Genomic DNA, 23,834 nt, shown 5'->3' with positions numbered 1-23,834 from the left:
AGACGAACAAAACACATAATCAAATAAATGATGATGCACCCAGGTCACTTTTATTCCTACAGACAGTTTCATTGCTACTCTGTTGCTAGGGCAACAGCTTTGGTCCCTGTTTACTTCCTGTCAGTGACTGCATTAAGAAAATAAAAGGAAATAAAAAGGGACCCATTCAGATTGTTCATGTTGTCAAGTTTGAAACGGTTTGGCAAATAACCAAACTTACAGATGATGTCTTGTATAAACTGTGAAGGAGCGGGTGACATTAGATTGAAGCCAGCAGTAACATGTGGCTGCCTCAAGCAACATCTGCAAAGGAAGTGAACAAGTGAACAACTCACTCTGGCCTCTGTGAACATTACACGTCTGTCAGTCTCCTTCATGATGGATTTAGCTTTCCTCATGAGCCACAACTTGACCACAAAATGAGCAGCACTGGTGGCCCTACACACCCAAGGGCTTTCTCTGAGCCAAACAAAAGCCATGTCAAGAAATGAAGACGAGTAGTTTTCCAGTAGGTTTGTCAGAGCACTTCATAAAAGAGCATGAAACCATGTGGAGCTGCCAGAGTGTGTTTTTGGCGGACAGCTGTTAGATAGCAGAAGCTTTGAAACAGGGTTTCAGACTCCTATTAAATGTGCGTCGTTTTATTTATATTATATAATGTGCGTGTGAAGTTTTTATGTTGTTTATGTTTTTGACAAGAAAATGTATTGTGGAGGATCAGAACAAGAAAACAGTAAGAAGGGAATGCCTTAAAACAGTTTCAGAGATATGTCACTTGTAGTGCCAAAATACTTGCTGTGAAATGGAACCACAGTTGATTCCCTTCAGGAACGTTCAGCCTACAGGAAGAGGCCAAGCAAACTCCAGGAAGTGTGGAAACAGGAAGCAGCTATTGTGCTATATTTCCAGTTTAACTTTACATTACCTAAAGCACTTGTGTATGAAATGTGCAACATAAATAAACTTGCCTGGCTTTTAGCTCAACCAGAGGAAACAGGGTGAGTACTCCTCATCAACAACTGTAGCAGCAGATAGGTGATACAGGAGGCCGTTCTTCTGATCCTAACGTTGACAAGCATCTTCCCTGCGGAACTTAGCTGTCGGCTCCTGACCAGTAGCTGACCATGGTGAAGTGCAGTATCTAATCTTTATTACTTTCATCCCAGGTTTTCATTGGGAACTGTTCAGCTCCCTTCAGCATCCAGCGGTATCGACGGACTTGCCATGAACTCCTGCAGAGGTATGTAGGGAAAAAAATCAAAATGTTTTTCATAGTTTATTGTTCACTGTAAAGCAGTGGTTCCCAACTGGTGTGTTGCAGTCTAAAAGTGGGTTGCAGGGTCATTCTGTCAAACATATAAAGTTTGTGGAAAAAAAACCCCCACACTTTTAAGTACAGTAAATTTCTGGCTGTAGTGTGTGGCTAACCGACAGCTACTTGACAGAGTCAGCAAACTAGCTCAACAACATGGCCTAATGCAAGTATGATGCTGAATGTATTAAATTGTGGGACCTCAAACTAATGACCTGGACCAGCCAGGCACCACTGCTGTAAACTGTGCTGAAAGAGCCCAGACAAATCAAGCCGACATCAAATAATAGTGGCGGACTGTTGTGTCGTCTCACATCCCCTCTGCCAAAAAGTTGCACTTGAACAAACGCTAAAGACTACAACCAGTGGCCGATTAACACATACAGTCTGCGCCTGAGTGAGAAGAAAAAACTCTTCAGACCAGTGGGCAGGTTTCGATCTCACTCCCTTTTGACTTCAGTAATTTGTTTTACCTCACTTTTGTTTCTTAACTCGTGCACTGAGCGGTAAATAAGAATGTTTTTTTCCTCACCGACGGTCTCCGCTGCTGATTCAACATGCTAAATCAGCTGAAAAGCCCCCAACAAGGACCGACGAGTGCGGAACACTCTGCAAAACCTAGGGTGACAGACGCTCACCTACGGCCTGACAGTCATAAAAACCTGGATCAGCATTGGAAATGTGAAACATGCTACTAAAGCCTCTATTCTGAATATCTGATACCTGTTAATGGCTATTTATTTGGAAGTTACACTTCCATTTTTTGATAACATCTATTTCTTGTTTGTTAGGAGTTTAAAATCCACTAACTGTAACAGTCAGTCACTTTGGACTTAAGTGTCGGTCAAATGAATTTAAAATCATGTAATATATTAAGCTTGAATTCTTGTGTGGATTATCACAAGATTCACAACAGTTCAAAGGGTCAGAAAAAAAAAGTTGAACTTTGAAGTATTCAAATGTGTGTGATCCATTTGTCAAGTCGCAGATGATTTGAATTTAAGATGCACATTTAAAACAGTTGTACTGGTGTAGTGGAATGAGATTAGTCTATCATTCCCCCAGTTGAAAATGTCCCTTATTTCCAGCAGGGAGCCATAATGGCGAAACTTAAAGAGGAGCTCTGGAAAACTCTGCAGGACCTGAAAGAAGAGGAGTTTGAGAATTTCAAGTGGTTCTTGGAGCAGGATGGGCTCCTGGAGGGCTTGTCAGGCATCCCAGTGTCTCAGCTGGAGAAGGCAAAAAGGCAGCACACTGTCGATCTAATGGTACAGAAATATCCAGGTTCTGGAGCTCTGAAGGTAACCTTGAAGATTTTAGAAAACATCCACAGGAATGATCTGAAGCAGCATCTTCAAAACCTCCCCTTGGGACACAACAGTAAGTTGTGGAAAAGTAAAAATATGAACGTTAAGTGTCACATTCATCTCATAATTACTGCATGAATTATGAACATTGTATTAATAGAAATGTGCTTTAAAAAAAGGTAAAGACTAATTTACCATTTACTATGGTACACCACCATATGGGCAAGGCCATAGGCAAGATGAGATGGAGATCTGAGAACTTTGCTCAGCTATTAGTGGCTTAGTGGTTAGAGCAGGCACCCCATATACACTCAGTCCTTGCTGCAGTGGCCGTGGGTTTGCTTCCAACCTGTGGCCCTTTGCGCAAACAAACACATTGCAGTCCTATTTTTCAGGGGAGGCCAACCAACTGAAATTCAGTGCAAGATAAATACATCTGTGTTCTCTTTTAAACTCCACAGTCCATGCTTAGCAGGTGTAACCTACCATGAAAGAAGGCAAGATATAATTAGGTTAAAACTTTGTTTCTTAAGTTTCACATTATGACTTATGTCTGCGTGTCTCTCTTGCTCTCTTGTTTTAGATGGTGCTAAGAAAGAAGAGTATAAGGGAGAGAAGCCCAAACTCCAGTGGGTGCAGCAGTTTGCAGTGGATGTGACTCTGGATCCTGATACAGCAAATCCTCACCTCATCCTGTCTGGTAACAGGAAACAAGTACGCCATGGTGATGTGAGGAGGAATCTGCCAAACAACCCTGAGAGATTTTACAGATGTGTGAACGTCTTAGGAAAGCAGAGTTTCTCTTCAGGAAAATTTTACTTCCAGGTTCAGGTTGAGGGGAAGACTGCCTGGGATTTGGGAGTAGCCAAAGAGTCGATTGAGAGGAAAGTCCAGATTACAGCAAGCCCACAGAATGGCTACTGGGCTCTCATGATGAGGAATGGATGTGACTACGGGACGATGGATGGTGAGCCAGTCCTTCTCTCTCTGACAAAGAATCCTAAAAAGGTGGGAGTGTTTGTGAACTATGACGAGGGTCTGGTCTTCTTTTATGACGTGGATACTGCAGATATTCTCTACTTCTTCAGCGGCTGCTCCTTCACTGAGAAACTCTACCCATTCTTCAGCCCCTGTACTAATGATGGTGGTATAAACTCTGCCCCTCTGATCATCTCTTCTGTCAATGACCCACTGAGCCTCGAGACACGTGACACTGGTGATCAAAAAGAAGAGCATGAAAAAAAGAAGGCTGAGCTGAAGAGCGCCCAGCAGTTTGCAGTGGATGTGACTCTGGATCCTGATACAGCAAATCCTCACCTCATCCTGTCTCGTGATGGGAAACAAGTGCGTCATGGTGATGTGATGAAGAAACTACCAGACAATCCTGAGAGATTTAAGAAATGTGTGAGCATCTTAGGGAAGCAAGGTTTTGCTTCAGGAAAATTTTACTTTGAGGTTCAGGTTAAAGGGAAGACTGCCTGGGACTTGGGGGTGGCAGAGCAGTCAATCAAAAGGAAAATCCAGATCACAACAAGCCCTCAGCATGGCTACTGGACTATCGTGCTGAGAAATGAAAATGACTATGAAGCTATTGATGATGATCCTGTCTGTCTGTCTCTGAATCAGCCTCCTCAGAAGGTGGGAGTGTTTGTGGACATTGACGAGGGTCTGGTCTGCTTTTATGATGTAGATTCTGCAGATCTCCTCCACTCCTTCACTGGCTGCTATTTTACTGAGAAACTCTACCCATACTTCAGTCCCTGTACTAATGATGGTGGTGTAAACTCTGCCCCTTTGATCATCTCTCCTGTCAATCAGGAGACAAATGACACTGGTGACCAAAAAGAACTTGAAAGAAAAGCGCCTGAGCTGAAGAGCGTCCAACAGTTTGTAGTGGACGTGACTCTGGATCCTGATACAGCCCATCCTCACCTCATCCTGTCTGATGATGGGAAACAAGTACACCACAGTGATGTGAGGAACAAACTACCGGACAAGCCCCAGAGATTTACCAAATATGAAAGCATTTTAGGAAAGCCGAGTCTCTCTTCAGGAAAATATTACTACGAGGTTCAGGTTAAAGGGAAGACTGCTTGGGATTTGGGAGTGGCCAATCAGGCAATCAAGAAGAAAGTCCAGATCTCAACAAACCCTGAGAATGGCTTCTGGACTATAAAGCTGAGGAATCAAAATGAGTATGAAGCTAATGATGATGATCCTGTCCAGCTGTCTCTGAAGTCACATCTTCAGAAGGTGGGAGTGTTTGTGGACTATGATGAGGGTCTGGTCTGCTTTTATGATGTAGATTCTGCAGATCTTATCTACTCCTTCACTGGCTGCTATTTTACTGGGAAACTCTACCCATTCTTCAGTCCCTGTACTAATGATGGTGGTGTAAACTCTGCCCCTCTGATCATCTCTTCTGTCAATCACCCACTGAGCCATAAGACACATGACATCAGTGATGAGAAGGCAGAATACAAAAGAAAGAAGGCTGAGCTGAAAAGGATACAGCAGTTTGCAGTGGATGTGACTCTGGATCCTGATACAGCAAATCCTCACCTCATTCTGTCTGATGATGGGAAACAAGTACACCACAGTGATGTGAAAAAGACATTACCAAACAACCCTGAGAGATTTTACAGTTTTGTGAACGTCTTAGGAAAGCAGAGTTTCTCTTCAGGAAAATTTTACTACGAGGTTCAGGTTGAGGGAAAGACTGCCTGGGCTTTGGGAGTGGCCAAACAGTCGATCAAGAGGAAACTCCAGATCGCAGCATGCCCACAGAATGGTTTCTGGACCATAATGTTGACAAATGAAGATGTATACGAAGCCAATGATGATGATCCTGTCCAACTGTCTCTGAACCATCCTCTTCAGAAGGTGGGAGTGTTTGTGGACTATGAAGAGGATCTGGTCTCCTTCTATAACGTAGATTCTGCAGATCTTCTCTACTCCTTCACTGGCTGCTCCTTTACTGAGAAGCTCTACCCATACTTCAGTCCTTTCACTAATGACGGCGGTGTAAACTCTGCCCCCCTCATTATCTCTCCTGTCAATGAGCCACTGAGCCTTAACACATGTGACTTTGGTGGTGAGAAAGGAGAACCTGAGAAAAATAAGACTGAGCTGAAGAGTGTGGAGGAGCTCGCAGTGGAAATAACGCCGGATCAAGATACTGCACGTGCTAATCTCATCCTTTCTGGTGATGGGAAACAAGTACACAATGATGATGTGAGGGAGAAACTCCCAAGTAACTTTGTGAGGACCATATTTTGTTGCCAGTGTTGTCTCTCTCGAACAGACAAAGAGTAAAGTGTTAGTAGTAAAAAGATGTGTCCCGGGACGAGGAGGCACTTGGTTCACTAGTTATCTGTAAAATTATCAACTCCGTTTGGATTGGCCAAGATGTCGTTGGGTCTGCTCAGGGTGCAATACTCATCTCCTTTTTCTCCCAAACTGAGGCCCCACCTGCATCCTAACCTTGATAACATGCAGCCTTTGCCATGCCGATGTCTTTGGTTTTTCTGGAGGTAATAGAGGTGGGCTGTCCACTTTTGTAAACATTGTTATGCCCTGTTTATCTCAGTTAGGGAAATCAGTGACTGTTATTTGGCTTCTCTTAATGTCTTCAGGTTATATGTTTTGCCGTTCTATTTAGTTTTGGTTAGTTTTGTTGGCCTTTGCCCACCCTGAAGTTAAATCATGCTCATCAACAGTATTTGTACTGAATGAATGAACTTTATTCCTATAGCACCTTTCATGCATAGAATGTAGCACAAAATGTTTTACAACTCAGCAGCAAATACAAGCAGCAAAGACATAAAACCATACAATTACACAACACCCGTTCAAGGAGAAATTAGAAAAAATAATTCATGAATTAATCAATCAATTAAGAAAAATATACAAATATTAAAACAGATAACTTCTAGTTATAAGCTTTATTAAAAAGATATGTTTTGAGTCCTCATTTAAAACTGTCCACTGAGCCAGCATGTCTTATATTTAAAGGCGGGGTGTATTTTGGGGGCGTAGTAGCTAAAAGAAGCATCCCCAAAGGTTTTTGTCATTTCTGACATTAGGAACAGTTAAAAGAGCAGCTGTCGAGAATCTCAAGGTTCGTGGAGGGACATAAAATGATAGGGAGTCTGTGATATAGAAGGGGGCAAGGCCATTAAGAGCCTTAAAAACCAAAAAAAAAAAAAAAAAAAAAAGATTTTAAAAAATCAATTCTAAAAGATACTGGGAGCTGGTGATGGTCACGCAAAACAGGAGTTACATGGTCTCTCTTTTTAGTTTTTGTCAAAACCTGGCAGCAGCAGCAGTCTGAATGCTCTGTGGTTTTGCAATGGCAGTTTTAAATAGGCCAGTGTAAAGAGTATCACAATAGTCAAGACAACCGGAAACAAGAGCATCAACAAGCTTCTCAGCATCTCACTGGCTCAGTAGAGGTCGTACCTTAGCTATATTGCATAAATGATAAAATACAGTTTTGGTTAATGAACTAAAATGAGCTTTAAAATCGAAATCAGAAGCTAAAATTATGCTGAGGTTTCTTACTTGAGGTCATCTCCGTGTGGCCAGATGACCCAATTTAGTGAGAACCGGATCCCTTTTTATTTTTTGGGCCAACTAGGAGGATCTCAGTCTTATCTTCATTTAGCTTGAGGAAGTTCTGGCTCATCCATTCATGAATGGCTAACACATGGTCAGAGTGTTTGGGTCATCTAGCTTAACGTAGAGCTGTGTGCCATCAGTATAGCTGAAGAAACTCACACCAAAGTGACGGATGATGGATCCCAATGACAAAACACAATGTGACTCGTTAATGTATTACAAATATTATTACGGTTAAAGAAAAACTTCAAAGTTGCAAATTTTATTATCAAAAATTAATTTGGTGAGTTGCCGGTTTACAAACAAACAGAAGCATGACAGCTTCTACCACAGTGATGGCTGAAATTAAAGGATTTGCTTTTAAAACTAAGCTTCTTTACATATCACACACAAAGTGTCCTTTCCTCTGGACACCAGGAGGCTTTAAATAAATATCACTTTGCATTTAGATAATCTCTTCAAAAGAAACCTTAAACCATCTTTCAGATAAGATCAAAATGGATTTGTGCAAATGGTCTACTCTATTATTATCTCTATTAGGAAGAATAAATGTTTTAAGAGTAAATGTTCTCCTAACATTTAATTTTCATGTTATGTATCTGCAGCATTTTTAAAACTCTTAACAAATATATTTTAAGATATATGCCTTTGGACTCTCTTATATTTATAAAGCATCACTCAATACATGCAAATTAACAAACATGGTTATAAAACAATTCAAAGGTTTGCTTCACAAAAACATGCAGTTAAAGTTGTTCAATAATCTAATCTAGGTTGGTTTTAGATTTAAATACCTGGCAAAACATTTGTAGGTATACGTGGCTTATTTACAAGTAGCAAAATCAAAGAAATTCATTGTCAAGTTATCCCTAAACTATCTCACTCCTGTAAATAGGCACACAATTCAAAGATTACTCACCAAACTGCCCTACATGCAAAACTAAAGACGGAAAATGTATGCATCTGTTTTAGCAGTGTGATCTGCTGGAAAGTTTCACTTTAAGCTTCACTAACTCAGCTTTTGCTACTAATTAAATGCCTGATTTTCAATTTGTTTAAAAAAAAATCTGAGTATTTTTGCAATAACATAATTTGCTAAGAAATGTATACTTTGGAAAATATGGAAAATAAATCTTAAACTTTTTCAGCCATTTCTGGACCAAATATCACAATTTTTTACTTTAAGATAGATTAACTCTTAAAAGACATGACTGTGGTTATATTTATCTATAGTCCTTTGGTTTCTGTCATTTTTTTGTTTGGAAAACTTCAAGAGGTGATCAATAATATACTTGGAACTTCTGGCTGTGAGCCTTTATGAATATGAATGCCATTAATGAAGGACACACGGTGAGGTTTTTAACATTGTTGTTGCTTTTGTAACTTTTTTTTGTTTGATGTTTGTCATGTTTTTTTTTTTCATTTATTTGTCTGCTTAATGATGACTGCCGATTATGTCAAATTTTATGAAATAAAAAGATGCAGAAAACAAAAGAGCTTCCAATCTTTCGATTAAATAATTAAAGATGTATAAATTATTTGATAACATTTATAATTTTAAGGTTTCTCTTCAAGGAAGGACTAATGCTAATGGAAAATATTTTTTTTAAATGACTCATTATTGTTATCATTATGAAATTAAAAGTAACTAACTTTATTATTTTAAGTTGGGTAATAGAGTGATAACATTACTGAATTTGAAACTAGAAATAAAGGGAAGTGGTCTGTGGACACTGTAAGATCTGTCTCAGGCATGTTGGTGCTGTACAAACTGTCTCCACACTTGGTTTATAGCAGAATCTAAATGACTATATATAATCTTTAAGGAATATTTGAGGTGACAAACTTTTCCAGAAGCATTTCCTGAAGAAGGGACTGATGCTAATGGATTTTTTTTTAATGATTTATTACTATGATCATTATTATTGAATTAAAAGTATCTGACTTTGTTATGTTAAGCTGGGTAATAGAGTAATAAACTTGCAACTAGAGATAAAGGGATGTGGTCTGTAAGGTCCAGGAACTTTCCAGGAGCCTTGGTGCTGTTCTTGCTTTATGTTGTTTCTGTCTCCACACTTGGTTTACAGCAGAATCTGAGCGAGCATTCAGAGAAGATTAACGATGAAGCTAAAAAGATTGAACAAAGACGAGAGGTGGGATTGGCTAGTACAGATATTGCTAACCAACAGGGTCTGAAGAGGGAACGTTAACTCTTGAAATGAGTGATAGTTTCCAACCGTCATGTGAGGCGCGTCCTGCCTCTGTGGATTGATCTGTTAACTTTGTACATGTTCCACTCTTTATCCTCTGCAAATTTTATCCACATAAAGTTTGCCTTTGCATTTACAGGAATACAGTCTCAGTGCAATGCTGAGAAGGAGAGAGAGGAAGGATGACAGTGAAGTCACATTTCCTCATATGTAGTAAATCACTGCTAAAATTGACGAGTGGTCTCATGTTTAACCCTGCAGAAGGAAGTGAGATTTGTATCTGCACAGTCAGCATCTGTTGTGCGGTTTTCAAAAAGCACTGTAGCAGATACTTTGACTTTATGACCTAGAGTGGCTTTGACCTTTTTCCTCTGAACTATAGCAGAGTCATTATAGTTTTGTAATTTTTAATTGTTTTAAATTTTATTTTATTTATTTATTTATTTATTTGTTCTTCAGTTTAGTTTCATTTAGTTTCCAGGGTGGGTTTGCTTGTTTCAGTTTAGGTTTCATCGCTGAAAAATGTTTATTTTAACTTTATTGGTTATAGTGTTTTTTTTGTGTAATATGGGGGTGGTATTTGTCAGAGGCAAGATTAAAGACGTTTGTAACAGGTATAACAACACAACACTTGAAAGCGAAACACTTGGAAAGCGATTGGCTCCTAGTCTTGCACAGTAGACACCCTAGGCTGCTTTCACACCTGCCCTGTTTGGTTCAGTTCAATCAAACTCAGTTGGTTTGCCCCCACAGTGCAGTTCGTTTGGGCAGGTGTGAACACAGCAAGGTCTCAGTCTGGCTCCAAAGGAACTCTGGTGCGGTTGGTTTGTGGTGAGAAGGTGTTGCGACCTGGATGTGAAGCAACTGCAGTCACATGACACATTGTTTGGGTTAAACATGAGCATGTTACAGTCCTGGAGGATTATTAATGTGCACCTCCTCCTGTACTGCCTTAATATGCACATTCAGCACATCCAATGCATCAAAACATTGTTTTCTAGTTGGAGCCGCGCCTCGTTTTCAAACTGTATGCTTTGACTAAAATGAACAATGACAGCAATATAGTCCACAATGAGCAGCGCTAAAATCAACCTGCGTAGTTGTCCCTCCATTGTGACATTAGAAAGTGTCACATTTATCTTGCAAGTGTACTCTTCTTCAACGTTTTGTAACACTGTTTCAGATAGTTCTCTTTTTTTTTAATCTCAATTTCTTATTTTTATTTCAGAGAACTCAACCTAGTTTTATTTAACTAAAGTAACTTTAAACTATCGTAGTAAGTTAGTTGACGAAGGTATAATTCTATTTAAGAAGAGGAAGAATATCTTCCAGCAAGTCTTATTCATGAGCTGGTCTGATGACTTGTGTATGAGCTCACGTGGAGTCCACCTCAATGAGGAACCAGAGAAAAACAGTGCAAAACCAAAAGATGATGAGAAGCTTGTGAGAAAAGCAAATCAGAGTTTTTAAGTGGAGGCAGACTGAAAATTCCACAGGAAGAAGAGGAAGTCAAGGAAAAGACAACTTTGACTTCTCCCTGACTGAGGATCACAAACTCATCGTTCTGCACTTGAAGAACTCAGTGCTGAATTCTTGGTGAGTTGTATCAGTGTTTCTTTATTAAAGAGAGACAACAGAAGTTTACTCAGGACTGCTGGTCTTAGAGGTGTAGACGTGGTCTTACAGGTGTAGACGTGGTCCTACAGGTGTAGATGTGGTCCTCTTTGACTCTTAATTTTGGAGGAGTACTTTTTCTAGTTTTGTCTCCTTAAATAATAAAAATAACTATTAATATTATCACAACTGCTACTACCCACAAGGTTTCTTATATTTTCAGTGTTTAAATCTAAAATCTAACAGTACAACACAATGAATGTAAAGAGGGAGGGTGCATTAAACTAAAGCTTCAGCCTGCACCTTTTTGTCTCTGCTTTACAAGTTATGACTTAATATTGTTTGTTTTGTTCTCCTTGTGAGTATTTGAGTTGTTGAATTTAGAAAAAGACTAAATTAAAACTAAACTAAAACTAAATGAGATGTTTACATCTTAAGAAGAAAACTTTATTCATAAAAAGAAATCAGAAGATCAAAAGAGAAAATGGTAGATAACTTTTATAATTTCACTAGGATAATCAGACCATCATTACATTGTAAAGAGCAGTAAAGATGGTAAAGATTTAACTGTTGAGAGACATCTCCCTTTCTCTTAATAAGCATTTTAACAAGTATCAAAACAGTGAAAATTAGGGGTGTAACTGTTCACACAGTTCAGTTTCTATATGACACAGTGGTGTCACAGTTCAGTAGGAATTTCACTGATTTCTAAAATTTTTAATTTAAAGATATTTTTTTGGGCATTTTTAAGCCTTTATTTGATAGGACAGACAAGTGTGAAAGGGGGAGAGAGAGAGGGAGTGACATGCAGCAAAGGGCCACAGGCTGGAGTCGAACCCGGGCCGCTGCAGCAACAGCCTTGTACATGGGGCGCCTGCTCTACCACTAAGCCACCGACGCCCCTAAAATTTGTAATTTATAAAAACTACCATCATTAAATATGATGTTTTTGACTTTAGCAATGATGGAGCTGTACCTGAGTGACACATCCTCTGATGAGCGCCTTTAAAAATATTAAAGTTAGTAAAATAGTTATAAACAAATTCAAACAAAGAAACAGTTCTGGTTCTGAAATGAAAGAAAGATTTACTTCTTTTTTCAGTTTTTAAATGTGTAAGAACCATTACGCTTGGGTGGAATCATGATATACCAGGGTTTTTAGAAATCCCAATGGCATGATTTTAAATAGTGTCATAGAAACAGGTGCTCCTCTTTCTGTTTTTTTCAACCTGGGCCCTATTTTCTGATCTACTTTTGTCTAAATGAGTGATAGGATGTTCAATATGTGACATTTCTCCAGTATGAAGCTAGGGCTGACCTGCCTGCAGCCCGTGAGCGCGCGCTATATTAAATAATAGGGCACTCAGACAGCGTCAAACAAAGTCAAAATACGCCCACTAAAAGTGCATTTTTTTTTCACACAGATAGGCTCGGATTGTTAGTATAATTATCCAACGACATAACGGAAAGGAGAAATGAACGTCCGTCTTTACCTTAAGCTGGATTCAGACATGTTCCTCTGCCTGTTGCTGCTCCCTCTCTCTCCTCGTCCGCTCCTCAGTTACAATGAGCTCTGCGTCAGTGTACTCTGTGTTCACATAAATACGGGCAGTCATTCAAATGGCTCATCCAGATCCAGTTGGTCAAAATCGGGTAAAAATTCGGACATGTTTGTTGTGGCAAGTCAAAACACTCACTGAAATCGAACGTCTTGCGAGATTTGAGTTGTTGCAGAAAGTTACCGCTGGAGTGACCTCACAAACGCGAGGAGTTACTCTGTTTGGAGTAGTCATGGCTGAATTTTTGGTGTGCACATGTAACCGAACAGAGTTAAGCCTCGCTATAACTGCTGGTGAGCAACCCTTGGAATCTGCGTTGTGTGGTCAATAATGAGGAGGCTCGTTGTCCTTTTTACGCCGCCATTTATTCTCTGAACCGGAACAGGATATGTACTGGTCAGTCACACCGTAGGCTCATTACAGGCAGCTCACACATAGCACACTCGGGCACGTCACTCATCAACTGGCAATGTTTTTAACGCCCGCAGTGACATTTTTGACACAGCAAATTATTAATACAATTATAAAAATACAAAAATATGTACCGGAACAGGATATGTACTGGTCAGTCATACATTTGGCTCATTACAGGCAGCTCACAGAACAGCATGTTATGTTAGCATAAAGCTAGCTGTTTCACAAAGTGCATAGAGTCGATATCTGGACATTCTATCCCTCAAAGTCGTAACACATAAACTCGTAACTCACTCCAGTTACATTTTCATAATACAGTCCATATATGTTCATTAATGTCTGTTATGTGTTCACAGTCCACATACAGACATTAATACATGATATTTGTTCACAGTTCTGTAAAAAGCCAATGTACATGACCTGATCAGCACAAAACAGCAGACAGACACAGCTAGAGACTTACTGGTGAACATAGTGGAGCATATAAGGTAATGATGTATCAGTGTTGTGTCCACAGCTTGTTGGGCCAACAGACATTAACAACCTCAAGACTGAACATTTCACTGAATTTTTATCAGGGAGCCAAAATGGCGAATCTTCCAGTGAAGCTCTGGAAAGCTCTAGAGGAATTAAAAGACGATGAGTTCAAGAAATTCAAGTGGTTCCTGAAGCAGGATAACATCTCAGCGGCTCAGCTGGAGAAGGCGGACAGGCAGGACACAGTGGATCTGATGGCACAAAAATATGGCGGCAATGGAGCCGTGAAGGAAACCATGACGGTCTTAGAGAAGATCAGCAGGATTGATCTGGTGCAGGGTTTGAAAAACTCCTGCCTGAGCTCAAAAGGTAAGCTGCGGGAAGGTAAAGAGATGAAAATCTATAAAATACAACTATCAGGAGGTAATGGTCCACAAACTGTGACAAAGGTGACAAAGACTGACAGCACCGACACAATAATTTGGACGTTCCAGGAGAGGTTCGTCCCAAACGGACACCTCCAGTGTTGCAAAATGAAGCTGAAGCGCCAAAAACTGCAGTTCCTCTAATGTCCACTTGAGGCTGGCTCAGAAAGCGAGTCAGTCCCCACAGACCTCCATGTTAACATGCCAAACTTTACAGCAGAAATAAACATGTTCACAGCCCGGAACAAGAAACTGTTTTGATCTCTTTAACATATTTGTGAAAACTGTATGGGTGATTAATGTTTATATAACTCACCCGTTTACATTTTAGTAAGGCTTACACATAATTTACATCCTGGCCGCTTTGAGTGACAGGTGAGTGCAGTCCGTTGACAAGTCACTACCACTGCGATAACAGTGGTTAGGTTCCCGTAACCATGACGTAACCCCATATTCACAGATTATAAGCGTAGCTGTCACTATTTCAGCGTGTTTTCAGTTCATTAAAGTTAATTCTAACTTTCTGGTTGTCTGAATAAGTCTTGTTCAGTGTTCAGTTTGGTTGTACTAAAATACCGTCTAAGGCAGTGGTTCTCAACCAGGGGTCCAGAAACCCTCTGGGGTTCTTGAGGTAGATCCAGGGGGTCCCCAGAAAAATGGGGAATGGTTTATTTTCACAATTTGATTCAGCACAGTATCAAAGTAGGGGTCTATTACATGAAAACCACTGCTCTCAGGAGTCAGATGTTCAGTTTACCGGTACGAAGTAGGGCTGCAACTAACGATTATTTTCACTGTCGACTAATCTGTTGATTATTTTGTCGATTAGTCAACTAATCATTTTATCGAAAAATATGTTAAAATGTTGAAAAATGTTGGTCTGTCTCTCCCAAACCCCAAAATTATGTCATCTAATGTCTTGTTTCGTACTCATGCCAAAGGGTTTTAGTTTACCGTCATGGGAGAGTGTGTAAAGCTGCCAGTATTTGAACTTAAGAAGCTGCAATAAGAGTATTTTGGGTACTTTTATAGTACTTTTCTATGAAAAGACTCAAACGGATTAGTCGACTACTAAAAGAGTCACCGATTATTTTAATAGCCAATTAGTCAACGATTAGTCGACTAATCATTACAGCCCTAGTATGAAGACTGTTTTAATGTTTTTTTGCTAACAAAAATTAGCATTAGCATGATCACAGTAAACCATAGGGTGTAAATGCACCAAGTTATCAAAGTTAACAGCTAGCATTAGGGTTAGCTCCAACCTCCCCTACAAATATGTTCAAATCTAGCTCCAAAAATCCAAGATGGCGATCTCCTAAATGCCAAACTCTTCAAAACAAAAGTTGGCCACACCCATTATTTTATACAGTTTATGGTTTGTTCAAATGCAAAGATGTAATCAGTAGAAAAAATTGGCTTATGGGGGAGTTTAAGCTTTATTGAGGTCAAAGGTCAAACCATAGGCAGAGTTTGAGATTCGTGCAAAAAAAAAAAAAAAAAATCCAACTATAGGCCTTGACAGTTTCAAGGTCTGACCCTACCACACTGGGTGAAGCATAACAATTTTACATACAACAGTGCATTACGACTCATAAATACTAAATAAACACCACAGGCCTTAAATTGCAAAGCAGATTTTAACTTACATTGCGAAATGTCCTAGTGGAGAAGTAAAGGCCCTGCGTATACATCCACTATGGTCTCAGGTGACAGCTGCACTGTGATGTCGCTCTCGATGTGAAGTAGCACAAGGGACGAAAATCTTGTTGCCCCCATAGTTGATCGCTACTCTTCGGTAGAGTGACGGTGCTCCAGTTCTGCTCGAAGTTGGCTGCGAGCTTGCTGCTGTCTCTGTTGGCCCATCATTGAGGGTGTTTGTTGTGACAGTGTTGGATCCTGATTGCTGTCCGTCTGTGTCCTTTGGAACAGGACGTTTAAAAACCTCCTAATGTCCATATTTTTACATTTATGTCACGACTAGCTTCCCATCACACTATGACTAGCAGAATTGCTGCAGGAAGATGGAAACGGAAGACGACTTGTCACATGACTAAGTAAAAATATCTATTATTTTTTGGTGCTCCAGTCACATGAATTCAGGGATATTATCTGCAGTCACTGTACATGCTTTGTGTCACTTAAAATATTTAACTCCAAGGGTCAAACTCTTCTTTACATCGTAGGAAGAGTTTGTTCAATCTGTACAAAAAAATTGAACCACTGGTTGCCTGGCAACCTCACCCAGACAACAACATTCCAGGAAGTTGCTGTACGCAGGCCAAGCCCCCCAAAAACAGCGCTGAGCTTTGAGGCCAATTTGACATAGTGGCAAAACCGTGGAAACACAACTTCCAGGTCCATCAGGTGATGCCACTGGGCCCAAAAAGACAGTTTCTCATAGACATACATTGTAAAAGAGACGTCTGTAAATCAGCGGAGCATCTCAACCCTCACTACTGGGATTTGATCCATTCAACCCGATATCATTTAAAAAGTCTAGGAGGGCCAATTTAATCATTTTATCCCAATTCAAGTTAGCAGAGGGCTAAACCTGGATGTCAGACACTCGGCCAGCAAAAGTCTCTACACCTGCTCTATGGCCCCAACAATGCAGAAGCAAGGTGGAAGATCAGGTAATTTTACACAAAGAAGTCAGACTTTTTGGCGTCATGCATCACTGACTGAACAGGGCTCCGCCTCCAACGCTGTGTCCAGTTCTCTTTATACATTCATGACCAGGACCAAGAAGTCCTGAACATAACCCCCAGTTCCCTTCGGACATAGCCAGGCCACTGTTTAGTTTGTAATACTAAGCTAAGCTAAGGCTGCTGACTGTAGTGTTATATTTAAGACAGGTATGAAAGTGGTGTTGATCTCATCTAACTCTCAGCAAGAAAGAAAGTCCCCAAAATGTCAAACTATTGCTTTAAGCTTACAAATGATACAATTATAACCTCTGCTGAAGTTATAAACACACAAAACTAACCTAAAACTTGAGATTTCTTTTAGATAAAGCTTTAACATTTAACTTTATAATATTTATCATCATGTGTGTGTTTTTGTGTGTGTGTGTGTGTGTGTGTGTGTGTGTGTGTGTGTGTGTGTGTGTCTCTGTGTACCTTGTTTTAGACCTCAGACCGACAGATTTCGGTGCTCTCAAAGACGATCATGAAAGAAAGAAGGCCGAGCTGAAGGGTGCCCAGCAGTTTGCAGTGGACATGACTCTGGATCCTAATTTCACCCGGCCTGGCGATAGAGAACACGTCCGCTGTGGTGATGTGAGAAGGACGCTACTACTCAACCCTGAGATAATTTACAGATGTGTGTGTTGGAATGGCCAAAGAGTCGATCAAAAGGAAGAGACCAATCACAACAAGTCCTGAGAATCACTACTGGACTTCATGGTTGAGGAATGGAGATGAGCATAGTGCCAATGATAAAAACCCTGTCTGGGGATGCATGATAATATCAGCATGTCATCGGTTATCAGTCGATATTGGCTTTATAATGAAGTATCAGATTCGGCCAACATGCTTTTTCCTATTTTGCACAATGACTGAATATTACATTCACTGAAAAGTATTTCATGTCGCCATCTGCTGGAGGGCCAGCATGTCAAGAGTATGTCTGTATAACATGATGTTAATGCCACTACAGAAGAGACTTTATGATCACTGAAATTAGGTGGGAAAAAGTGGATATATCAATATAGGTATCAGTAAATGAGTTGTCACATATCGACATATCGAGTATCTGCAAAAAATCCAATATCATGCATCCCTGGTGCAATCCGTCCCAACTGGCGCCCTCAGAAGGTGGGACTGTTTGTGGAGTACGACGAGGGAGTGGTCTCCTTTTATGCTCCTCTGATTATTGCTCCTATTAATCACACTGATTAGATTCATCCTTTGTTTTCCCAGAATAAATGATAATGCATGACTGAAATTCTACTTAATTCTGTTTCCTTAAAGTCAGTGGTGGAAATGGCCAGTTTTTACTAGTGGAACCCTTGGATATGGGTGGATGGGCTCCGGACAATGGACGCGGACCCCACCCGCATCCCCACGTTCGGAAAATTAAGATAATCATTACAGATATAAACAAATGATGCTTTCTTGCATTGCACAATAATGTAGGATACTCTTTGTTCAAATTAACTCTCCACTGCTCTACTCTGCATTCAGTCTCCTCAGTTGATTTTACGCATTACCATGAAAGCTACACTAAAAAAAAGATTACCAAGATCTATTGATTATGTTTCCCCTATTTTATTAACTATTATTATATTGTAAACATGTTGATCTCTCTTCTCATATAAAACCAGGGACAACAGCAACATGTAACAAAGGTAACGGTACATAATTTGGCTCCATTACAACTCACAACATTCACCAACAAAACAACTGTCTCATACTAAACATGTTTTCAAGCAAATACAACATGCTAACGTTATTAGCGCCAGCCTATGGCATTTTATATTGTATACTAGGGGTGTAACGGTACACAAAAATCTCGGTTCGGTACGTACCTCGGTACACAAGTCACGGTTCGTTTTTTTTTGGTACAGTAATGAAAAAAATAGACAACTATTAAATATCTTTTACTTATTGGTAACCTTATTAAAACATACCACCACAGCAGTTAACTCTTTTTACACATTTTTTGAATGAAACAAATATATATAAAATCCTGCTTTTTCACAGTTTGAATGAAAATAGAAATATAAAAGTGAAAAATAAAATCCTGCTGTTTTAACACATTTTTTGAATGAAAAATATAAATATACATTTCTGCTTTAACAGTTTTACTGAATTAAAATAAAAAGTATAGTGCAGCTGGTCAGCTTTAAAGCCTGCTCAGATTCAGTTTTACTAGGAACTTACTTAGCTTTCCCACTTTGTTAAAGTGCAGTAAACAAAACATGCTTATATCTAAAGTGCAGCTTAAACAATTTTACTCAACTCCAATGGCGTTGATTATTTCTTTAGCGCGGTGGTCAGGGAAACGCTCTCTCTTTTTTAACAACGACGATATCGTAGTTTGCACCAGATTGCTTTTTCTAGTCGTGCCGGTTAACGTTCAAACTCGGGTGGTGTCGCTTTAGATGCGTTCGCATGTTAGACGTGTTTCCAAGTTCTGCAGAGTCGGCACACTGCTTTTGTCTTGTCAACTTGTTTATTTCCATCTTCGTATTTTACCCTGAAACCAAAGTGTTCCCAAACGGAGGACTTAAGGTTTGCGGGTGGGTCTTCAGGTTCGTCAGGCTCACTTGCCATGTTGTCAAAATGCTAGAATGCGCTGCACAAAGTGAAAGCGGAGATTTACGGTCGGACTCGGTCCGTCACTCACTTATATCCGTTGGGGAACTCGATATTTTAAATGGTTCGGCTCGCAAAAACGGAATTAAAATAAAACAAAATAAAATAAAATATCCTGCGCCTGATAATTCGGTACAGGCTTGTGCCAAACCGAAAGTCGCGTACCGAACGGTTCGACACAAATACATGTACCGTTACGGCCCTATTGTATACAGTAGCCTAGCGATGAGCGGAGATTTCCTCTGCTCATATGAAGCCAGGATAAATCCCAAAGTATAAATCCCTGAAGGATAAATCACACACAAGACTTAAAATGCTATTTTAGTGGAGGCTTTATTGTCTTCACAATTTGTTTCTTATCTGTGAAATACAAGTAAATACAAGCTTTGTTTCCACTGAGGGAAATGGTCTCAGCTTACAGAAACTGACAGGAGGTCTGCGTCACCGTGACGCTGAGCGTGAGGGCGGGCGAGTTCAACTTTCTGTCAACAAAGGGGGTGTTTTCACAGGTAACTTAGCCACAGCGATTATTCGACTAATGAAAATTTGGTCAGACGAGAGCATAGCGACCAAATAATTGACGAGTTGACCAGGAGACTACAGCCATACAACTGTGAAACTATTCCTGTAATTATCCGCAGCATTCTCTATTCACTATAATAGACCGTGCATACAGACATGAGAACAAGCTAGCTAATGAAAATAACATTAGGTAACGTTAGCTAGTCTAAAGCTTTCAATCCTCTGTCAGCAGGTAAGTTAGTTCATCTCATGTAAAACCTTCACATAGAGTAACTGGCTAAATATCTCTGACTAAATTAAACCAGCAAGGCTTGCTACTCTATGTCTATAACGGCTAGCTAACACCTTGGCTGGTATACTGGCTGCCATATCAGGCTGTTACCAAGGCTAGCTGGTAAGCTAACGTTAACATTACTAACAAGCTAGCAAGCGTGTTAGCTAGCTAGCTTTAACACACAATACACAATGCTATAATAAACACAAAATCATCAAACAATCAAGATTAACGTTATTTTAACAAGACTAGATATGTCAAAGACACCACCAATGTTTGAGGAAATTCAAGCTAACTGAACTCCCACCATCAACAGCTTCATAACTTACCAGCTACCGTTGCTGTTCGTGTGTCTTTCAAGTTCTCCTCAGACAAAGCACTTTGGCAAAAAATGCAGCTGTCTCGAGCTGGCAGGGATGAATTCCCATTGGCTGTTGGGGCTGCAGATGGATTCAGTGCGCTTAGGTGCTTTCGGCAAAAGGAGCGTGCAGTTTAGAAACACTATAAAACCTAGAGTAGTACCGATACCAGTATGCCTCCGATACTGCCTAAAATGTGGTATTGGATATCGGTGAGTACAGCCTATGACCAATCCGATACCACGTAATGCCTCACATCATTACGCATACGCACGCCACAAGCAAACAAAACGGAAACGGAGCAGAGTTTAAAAAGCATTGTACTGTAGCCTTTAAATGTCTTTTTTACCAAATTGTGTGGCTGCAGTTTAACCTGTGTCTTGATCTGTGTCAACACTGGATAATAAAAAAAAAGTTTTATGGCATTCATTCTACTATTATGTATTTATTTCTTAATATTTTACACAGAGTTTTAGGAGTTGAGACATACAACAATTCATATCCCATCCATTTTTTTTTTTTATGCGCTGATATTGGATCGGTACTCAGTATCGGCAGAGACCCAAGGTTCAGGGATCGGAATTGGTATCGGGAAGGAAAAAGTGGTATCGGTACATCTCTGGTAAAACCCTTATATAAAACATTGAATAGTCTGTATTTTCTAAATCTGCTGAGAGGGGACAGGCTTTCCCTCTTGACTTTTACTCCTGGAACGCCGTTACAGTGCATCCCCCCCGATTCCACCACTGCTTAAAGTGTAATCCAACTTTGAAACTTTTGTGTTCAACCATACAAAAAACTACGGCAAAATCTTAGCGACAAAATCTTTCATTTTAAATACTCAAAAGAACAACTTTTACATCTTTTAATGTACTTTTAAAGACCAGTTTATCAGCAACACTAAATTCTGCCACAAGTCTTTAAAAAAATCTGACATTTACTGAAATGAATGTAAATGGTGAAACGCAAAATATTATTTATAAAATAGAATATTAAATGCTTTTTTTAGGATTCAGTCATGGGATATATTTGCAGATTATATTTTGCACTTTTTTGTACCTAAATTCTACAAGTGTAATAAAGACAAACACATCAAACTTCCTGTATTCAGAAGAAAATACAAATAAAGAATTCTAGATACTTTTTTATGTAAATTTATTTTAGTGTTTTTCCACTGAAAACAGTCCGAGATGAACACATGAAGCTTCAGCAGCAGCACAAGGTTGTAATTTCTTCTTTTTCTGTTCTCAGAAGGAGGCTCGCTAAAATAAACATTCAAATAAAGCATTTTAAAATCTGTTCTTCTAAAATGAAGTTTGTTTTTTCTACTGAAACTCCTCAGACAAACAAGAAGCTGACTGTTCAAAAGGCTGCCTGTTGCTTTAAGACTGTGGGGACTGAGGAGCCAATCAGTGGCCAGCAGAGGGCGCACCTCCTGAATTGACCCATGGCTAAGTCCCACCGTCAAACGCGATGAGCCAATCACAGTGCGTATAGCCATTCCCATACACTGGGACATTCTCTGCCTGGACGTCCATTGAAATGCATTACACAAAGTCAGTTTGTTCGGTTTTATGAGCTTTTTCTGAGATTTGAAGTTTAAAAATGGTCAAACGGTGTGCATGGGGTACATGCAACTCTGACACAAGGTATCCTGAGAGGCTGGGCGACCAGGTGTATTTTTTACACTTTAAACCACATCTCAACCGAGAAAAGTGTCTCCTTTGGATAAAGTTGTGTGGTAACGTTAGACCACAACATCAACTCAACGTGAATAAGATTAACAATGATGTCTACATCTGTTCTAAGGTAAGTCAACATTGTGTTTGAGGCAACATATTGTCACTTTGCTGGAAAGAAATATAAAGTTATCTTTAACATCTGTAGCTAACGTTAGCTAAAGTTAGCCTAACGTTAGCTCCTAGCTGCGTTGTTCATCATGTCACCTTGTTTGCTGGGAGTTCATTAGCCTATTTTGTTCTAGTTTTGTACTTTGGTGATGGTACATCATTGTTAGCTGTTGTCCAAAGGGCTCTAGTTAAGCTAACGTTAACTTCTGGAGCTTAGCTTCATTAACTTATCTGTAATGGCAGAGATAACAAAGGTTGGCAAACGTTATGCTGAATGATTCAGTGTAAATACTGTAGCATCAAACTAACGGAGAGACACTCTTGGTAAAGATGGTAAAAAGGCCGTTATCCTTTTCTCATATTCTGAGCCAAAAACCTTAACTTCAGTGGCACTTTAACTTGTTGTCTTTGATGGTGACGGCAACCAGATGCGGTTCACAAGCGTACACTGTGACCTGTAAATGTTGGCTTGTAATTTAAGCTTTTCATCGACCTTCTCAACAATAAAATGATGAATATATCCCTCCAATGCGTAGTTTAGGCCCTTTTGGTTACTTCTCAATGACATCTGATCGTTATGTCCCCAAAAATCATCAGTTGCCTCCTGTGAAATGCCGTGTACTGTGACACCTGCCATAGCGCCGCTCACTGAATGTTGATAGTTTGTCTGAGTGAGTGGAGGGGGCGTGGCTTAGCCATAGGTCAATTCCGCCTAGTAACACCGTAGGAGCGGACCATAGACTGTCTGTAAAAATACTTACAATGTCCACAGTTTGAGGATTTCTTTAAGATAAATGTAAAACTATGCTCTGCTAAACTGCCAAGAGGAGGGACAAAACTCCGTCAACACAAGTGATCTGACAAAGCATCTGAAGAACCAACACCACAACGAGTTCAAGGAGTTTGCTAATGCTAACGCTAACACTAGCAGCGGGAAACAGCAACAGCCCACTTTGCGTCAGACGGTGGGAAGTGGGAGAAAATGTCCAGAGACAGTAACAGAGGCACTCACCCAGTACTTTGCTCCCGATGACCAGCCATCGTCAGTTCTTAATGATACGGGATGTCGAGGTCTTCTCAGTGTGCTGGAGCCCAGGTATGAGACTCCCAGCCGTCACCATGTCACAGACACCGTGTTACCAAAGTTGCACCACTTTGTGGAAAAAGCACATCAGCAGCCTGTTGCAGGACATTTGGGCCGTCAGCTTCACCACTGATATTTAGACCAGCAGTGTCAGCCCAGTGTCTCTCATCAGCTGAACTGCACAGTGGATCCAAGAGCAGACAGTGGTCCTACATGCAAAACAGTTTCAGGTTCACACACTAGCCAAGCCATCGCAGGTGTGTTTGGGGATGTGCTTCAAACGTGGGGCATCCCCAACACTAATTCACCATAAGTGATTAGGAGGTAAAATACTCACACTCACTATAATAATTTAAGACCAGCTCATGTTCTACCAGCGTAAGATTATTGTTTTCACTGTTTAAGGTATAAAGATTGTTTTGTCTCGCACATCACTGCTGCAGAGGCCGAGGACATGGTGATGATGGAGCTGCAGGAGGTGTCTGG

At 40.1% G+C, this 23,834-nt stretch overlaps 2 protein-coding genes across 11 annotated transcripts in view; both read left to right on the top strand.

Annotated features, from left to right (window-relative positions):
- Positions 1–6,524, top strand: part of LOC117249528 (uncharacterized) — a 34,901-nt gene extending 28,377 nt beyond the window's left edge. For 5 of the 9 annotated variants that reach the window (XM_078165514.1, XM_078165512.1, XM_078165513.1 and 2 more), the window contains exon 4: positions 3,203–6,524. In XM_078165514.1, coding sequence (XP_078021640.1) covers positions 3,203–5,934 — 2,732 coding nt within the window. In that variant the 3' untranslated portion in view covers positions 5,935–6,524. Of the gene's footprint in view, positions 1–1,166; positions 1,241–2,400; positions 2,693–3,202 lie in introns of all 9 variants that reach the window. The other 4 variants (XM_078165511.1, XM_033615245.2, XM_033615244.2 and 1 more) reach the window with 2 other exon arrangements.
- Positions 6,525–10,889: 4,365 nt separating this feature from the next.
- Positions 10,890–17,886, top strand: LOC144461784 (uncharacterized). 2 transcript variants are annotated; one of them, XM_078165337.1, is made up of 3 exons: positions 10,890–11,045; positions 13,615–13,882; positions 17,071–17,886. In XM_078165337.1, exons 2-3 carry the CDS (start codon positions 13,624–13,626, stop codon positions 17,322–17,324), a joined length of 513 nt encoding a protein of 170 aa, XP_078021463.1. In that variant the 5' UTR covers positions 10,890–11,045; positions 13,615–13,623; the 3' UTR covers positions 17,325–17,886. The 2 variants fall into 2 exon arrangements, with proteins under 2 accessions (XP_078021463.1, XP_078021464.1); XM_078165338.1 differs by having other exon boundaries at positions 10,893–11,045; positions 13,554–13,882.
- The last annotated feature ends 5,948 nt before the right edge of the window (positions 17,887–23,834 follow it).

Source organism: Epinephelus lanceolatus, chromosome 23 (assembly GCF_041903045.1).
Source record: "Epinephelus lanceolatus isolate andai-2023 chromosome 23, ASM4190304v1, whole genome shotgun sequence".
In the NCBI taxonomy this organism is placed as follows: domain Eukaryota; kingdom Metazoa; phylum Chordata; class Actinopteri; order Perciformes; family Serranidae; genus Epinephelus; species Epinephelus lanceolatus.
The sequence above is the reverse complement of the archived record's forward strand: the minus strand, read 5'-3'. Positions and strand labels throughout refer to the sequence as shown.